Below are 6,000 nucleotides of genomic sequence, written 5' to 3' on the forward strand. Positions count from 1 at the left end.
AACTTAATAAACCTGAAATGATTCGTAAATTTAGTTATAACATTCAAAAGCCTATTTAGAGCAGGGTGTGGTAGCTATGCCTGTAATCCCAGTACTTGAGAGGCTGAGACAGGAGGACTGCAGGTTCTTGGCCCCCTTCAGCAATCACAACTAGCAGTGTAGCTCAAAGGCAGAATGCCCCTGGGCTCAAGCTCAAGCTCCAGTAACACATGCCCATGTCCACACACACGTGCACCTACTTAGCATTTAGCCCTTTCTTTTCTTTTCTTTTCTTTTTTTTTTTTTTTTTGTGGTACTGTAGATGGAACCCAGGGCTATACCCCGAGCCTTTTTTTTTTTTTTTTTTGGTGGTACTGGGGTTCCTGGAAACCCTTCTACCTCCGGGCTACACTCCCAGGCCTATTTTATATTTTTATTTGGAAACAGGGTCTCTTAAGCTAGAGAGAGGCTGGCTTCGAACCTGCACAATCTTCCTGTCTCCGCCTCCCAAGCGTGGGAATTACAAGCGTGCACTACCACGCCCAGCTCCCTTTTTTCTTTTAATTCTTTATTTTGAAACAAGGACTCACTAAGTTGCAGAGGGCCAAGTAGCTGAGTTTGTCCTCAATCCACAATCTTCCTGTCTCAGCCTCCCAAGTACTGGGATTAAAAGCGTATATCACAACATGAGGCTTAACCCTTTCTTTTTTTTTTTTTTTAACATGTGGTACTGGGGGCTTTTCTACCTCCGGGCTACACTCCCAGACCTATTTTATACTTTATTTTGAAACAGGATCTCACTGAGTTGCGGAGGGCCTCACTAAGTAGCTGAGGCTGGCTTCGAACCTGTGGGATCCTCCTGTCTCAGCCTCCAAAGCGCTGGGATTACAAGTGTGCGTCACCACGCCCGACTTAACCCTTTCTTAAGATACCATTTTAAATACTTATCAATAAATGCAATTTTCTAAAACTCTTTAAGAAAATGATCATTTAGTCAGTGAAGGAAATTGACACAGGAAAAGAAAGACATCAGATTAAAGATTCCCTTATGTTATATTTCTCTAAAAGTATATGCTTAACATTTAGAAAATATCTGTAAAACAGATAAAAAGTAGTGACTTTTTAAATGCCTTAACAATGTTGTACAATTTCAAGAGGAGATATATTGAAGCCTATAAAAGCAATAATAAATAAAAAAATAAACAGAGGTAGTCATAAAAGAATTAGGGATATCTCAACATGAACTCAGAATAACCAGTAAATGAATATTGAAGATGTTTATTTCAGTATCTTCATTCTTTGCTATAATACATTTGAGTTTCCATTTAATATTGAGTTTTATAGATAAGACTTAATTTGGGTAACAGTGAAACTATCCTTCAGACTTGTAGACCTCAAAGGAACCTTAACCCCTTCAACACATAAGTTCTTCCTCCTCTAAATTGCTAGAATTTAGGCATTAAATGGGAGAAATGGTCACTTTTTATTTACATGAGTTCAGTTTATACATATTTGAATCTTGTTCTGACTTGTTTCCAATAGGAAAAACAAATTTAAAAATAACTTGATCACCTTGCTTCAAACACAAATGTTCATATACCATCTTTGTAAAAATTCTTGTAAAAATAAATTCAACTGTACCAAATCAGATTAAATCCACCGAACATTAATGCAATGAAGTTCAGCTTTCAAAAACATGAAAATATGGGTTGATGAAAAATTTCCAGGATGCTACTAAAAGTAGCTTTTTATCTTGCATAATAATGCACTGAAACAAAATATTTAAAATATAGACCGGAGATCATCCATTCTTTCTAAACCTATTAAATACCTTCCAAAGTTTCATAATTCAGTCCTAGAAATTCTGTTTGGAAATATGACCTCTACAAAAGCTTCCAGGAGATTTCAGAAAATATATCTTATTTAAAAGTTGATTGATTTGCCAAATGATGCAGCCAGATTTGCTTCTCTAAAAGCTTCTGATAAGGTCTGCAAGAAAAGAAATGTAAAATTTACAACCCAAGTATCTGTGCGCCAAAATTTAGGTATACATTGTTTATGTTGTTAATAATTACCGGATGCGCATGGCAGACTCTAGCTATGTCTTCACAAGATGCTCCATATTCCAAAGCCAAAGCAGCTTCATTTACCATTTCCCCAGCACCCTTTAAAATAAACCAAAACATAATTTTGCTTCCATGGCAAAATTAACTATATGCTATCAGATAGCAAGGATTAAGAGAACAGGTTTTTAGACCTTAAAATTATTGTTTTCATTTATTTTATTTATTTATTTTTATTTATTTTTTTTTTTTGCGGTAATGGGGATGGAACCCAGGGACATTCTACCTCAAAGCTACACCCCCAGCCCTATTTTTTTTTTTATTCTTTATAAAAGGGGTCTCACGGAATTGAAGACCTTACTACGTAGCTGAGGCTGGCTGCAAACCATGATCCTCCTGTCTCAGGCTGTCAAATGCTGGGATTACAAGTGTGCACGACCATGGCCTGGCTTTAAACCTTGAAATTATTTTTAAATTTTTATTTATTGTTAGGGTGGTTGAGGAAAAGTCAGCAAGCTTAACAGAAGAGGTGACATAAGAGATCAAGTTCTGCAGCCAGATGGTCTGCATCTGAATCCTCAACCACTCACTGGCTGGCCCCATGTGTTCACTCAGTTTCCTCAATTCAAAAACAATAGCACCTATCTTACAAACTTGTTGCAAAAATGAAATAAGGTTAATGTAAATACTTAGGAAAAGTAACATAGAAAGCACTCAAATATCGTTATCTTTACTGTGACATCAGTTATCTAGGGGAAGAAAATATTTTATTTTAGACACAGTGGAATCTAAAGCTTCCTTGAGGAAATACCATTTGAGCTAAGACCTGAATTATAAAAACTAGTCATATCAAAATCTGGAGGCAGAGTATTCTAGGCAAAAGATACTACAAACACAAAAGCCTTCAAATGCAAACAAGCTTGGCCTGCTATGAACTTAAGAGAAAGCCCATGTGGTAAGAAATTAGTCAGAAAGGTGAGCTGGGTAAGACCAGATTCAGCAAGGCCTCACACTTAACAGAAGCACAAACATGGCCTGGACTACATTTAAAAAGGATAATTTAGCTGCAGTATAGAATGTACATGATATGGTATGTAACATCACAAAAGTATTGTTGCTACCCTGCAGAAATGATGCGGAGAAGCCACATCTAACCAGGTGTTTTAAAAAATAATCTAGCCGGGCGTGGTGGCGCACGCTTGTAATCCCCGCGCTTGGGAGGCTGAGACAGGAGGATCGCACAGGTTCGAAGCCAGCCGCACGCGCTGGCTTAGGAGACCCTGTTTCCAAATAAAAATGTAAAAATAGATCTGGGAGTGTAGCCCAGAGGTAGAAGGGCTTCCAGGAACCCCAGTACCACCAAAAAAAAAAAAAAAAAAAAAAAAATCTATACTATAACAATGCTTTCCAGAAATTTCAGTTTTCACAATACTCACTGGTCCTAGAATATGTGCTCCCAGTACTCGGTCTGTTGATTTTTGCCCAAGAATCTTCACCATGCCATCTGTGTCAGCATTTGTTTTAGCTCTGCTGTTAGCAGCAAATGGGAATTTTCCAACTTTGTACTCAATACCCTGTGAGAGACAAAAAATTAAAACCTACATAAGCACTGAAAAGTTCATTCCCATTAGTGAAATTATCTTCTACTTGTTCAGAAAATATATCCCAAGAAGGCAACTGTTCACAAAGCTTACAGAAGAAAAAGACCAAAAGGCAGGTTAATGAAAGCAAGCAAACATAAATGTCTATCCATCTAAATTATATTTCAAAGCCAAATATAAAAACTATAAACTTATTAGTTTTTGAATATAGGGAGCTTATCTTTCCCTCTATGACTGCTGGTAAATCTAAGGAGTGAACACTCTCTTTATGATGCTAACAAAGGAAGATACATAAACTCTTGTAGTCTACAGTTATTAAAAACACTACTGCAATGCTAAGATGACTTTCTCAGCCACCAGTATCACTAGCTCAATACGCACACTGAAGTAAAACTGCCCATGTTCAAGATTACCTCTTCCTTCAACTGCTCCTCTGATTTGCCAACCCACGCAACTTCAGGATGTGTGTAAATCACTGATGGCACACAATTGTAGTCTATGTGCACAGCACCACCAGCCATTCCTTCAACACAGATAATGCCTTCATCCTCTGCTTTGTGGGCCAGCATTGGACCAGCAACCACATCGCCAATAGCGTAGATACTACCGCAGAGAGAGAAACACAGTGAACTTCAAAAGCCAAAGATACCCATCCTAAGTTACACCACTGTAACAAAAATATGTTTCTGGTTAACAAGTCACCAAAAAACATATCTAACGCAGCTCTTCAAAAATCTGAGTTTAAGCCGGGCATGGGAGTGCATGCTTGTAATCTCAGCATTTGGGAAGTTGAGACAGGAGGATCACGCAGGTTGGAAGCCAGCCTCAGCTACTTAGTGAAGCCTTTTGCAACTCAGTGAGATCTTGTTTCAAAATAAAGAATAAAAAATATGGCTGGGGATGTAGCTCTGAGGGAGCATGCCCCTGAGTTAAATCTCCAGCACCACCAAAAAAAAAAAAAAAAAAAAAAAAATTGAGTTTAGGTTTTATCTGAGCAATGGAAAAATTTAATGTTATTTCTAATTTTACATCTTGTAAGTATATTATTATCCCCTAAAGCCAATATGTTTTTTGAGCATGATAAAAGTCTCATTCTCAAGAGTATATGAAATAAAAATTATTGAAAATGTCCAGCACTTATGAGGTTGAGGCAAAAGAATCACGAGTCGGGTGTGGTGGTGCACGCTTGTAATCCCCGCGCTTGGGAGGTGGAGACAGGAGGATTGTGCAAGTTCGAAGCCAGCCTTGCTGGCTTAAGAGACCCTGTTTCCAAATAAAAAGATAAAATATAGGTGTCTGAGAGTATAGCCCAGAGGTAGAAGGGTTTCCAGGAACCCTAGTACCACCAAAATAAAAAATAAAAGAAAAAAAAAGGATTACTTGAGTCCAGGAGTTCAAGACCAGCCTCGGCAACACTGTAAAACTCTAACTCAAAGGAAAAAGAAAAAAAAAATTACATATATATTTATATGTAGATAATTATTCAACTTACTTTGGAATTTTAGTTTGGAATCTGGTATTGATTGGAATTCTACCTCTGGGATCTAATTCAATTCCAAGCTCTTCTAGTCCCAAATTCTGAGTAAAAGGTCGTCGCCCAATGCAAACCAAAAGTACATCACAAGTGATAACTTCAGCTTTTCCACCAGACGCAGCTTCAATACTAGACAATAAGCAACATACAACAATTAAACACAAACCTACACAGACAGTTGAAAGATGTTTAAGATCAGAGATATCTCAAGTGTTGATGACATTTCTAATGCTGTAAGTTTACTGCATTATAAACAGAAACCATAAACTTAAGAGTCAGGTAGTGAAGCTAGACATGGTGGCACATACCTATAATCCCAGTACTTGGGAGCCTGAGACAGGAGAATCTGGGTTTGTGGCCAGCCTCAGCTACTTACTGAGGCCTTCCTCAATTTAGTAAAACCTTGTTTCAAATAAAGAATAAACAAATAGGTTTGGGGTTGTAGCTCAGAGATAGAATATCCCTGGGTTCCATCCCCAGCACCACAAAAAAAAAAAAAAAAAAAAAGATAGGCAGTGAAAAAAATGTGTACATCCTCTCAAGTTTTATCATTAGAATTTAATAAAAACAGGCAGTATAATACACTGGATAAAAACAGGTCTCAGGGCAAGTGATGTGGCTCAGCAGTAAGTACTTCTGGGGTGTGGGTTTGATCCTCAGCAAAAACAATAAAAACAACACAGGTCTCAGGGTCAGAAAGATCCAAGTGCAAGTACTGGCTCTGCCACTCGCCAGCTGTGCAAATGACCTCAGGCAAGTTATTCCATTAAAGTATGTAAGTATTTAATAACTAGAGTGTCAAGCACACAGTAAGCAATCGAAT

The 6,000-nt window shown here is 37.8% G+C and overlaps 1 protein-coding gene across 3 annotated transcripts in view; it reads right to left on the minus strand.

Annotated features, from left to right (window-relative positions):
• Positions 1 to 1,902: 1,902 nt before the first annotated feature.
• The window catches only part of DLD (dihydrolipoamide dehydrogenase), a gene marked incomplete at both ends in the record, with an annotated part of 21,501 nt that continues 17,403 nt past the window's right edge, over positions 1,903 to 6,000 (minus strand). For all 3 annotated transcript variants that reach the window (XM_080700947.1, XM_080700948.1, XM_080700946.1), the window contains 5 exons: positions 1,903 to 1,968; positions 2,055 to 2,144; positions 3,479 to 3,616; positions 4,057 to 4,246; positions 5,136 to 5,306. In XM_080700947.1, the coding sequence (XP_080557073.1) occupies positions 1,903 to 1,968; positions 2,055 to 2,144; positions 3,479 to 3,616; positions 4,057 to 4,246; positions 5,136 to 5,306 (655 nt within the window). The remainder of the gene's footprint in view (positions 1,969 to 2,054; positions 2,145 to 3,478; positions 3,617 to 4,056; positions 4,247 to 5,135; positions 5,307 to 6,000) is intronic.

Source organism: Muscardinus avellanarius, assembly GCF_963383645.1.
Source record: "Muscardinus avellanarius genome assembly, chromosome: 9".
In the NCBI taxonomy this organism is placed as follows: Eukaryota; Metazoa; Chordata; class Mammalia; order Rodentia; family Gliridae; genus Muscardinus; species Muscardinus avellanarius.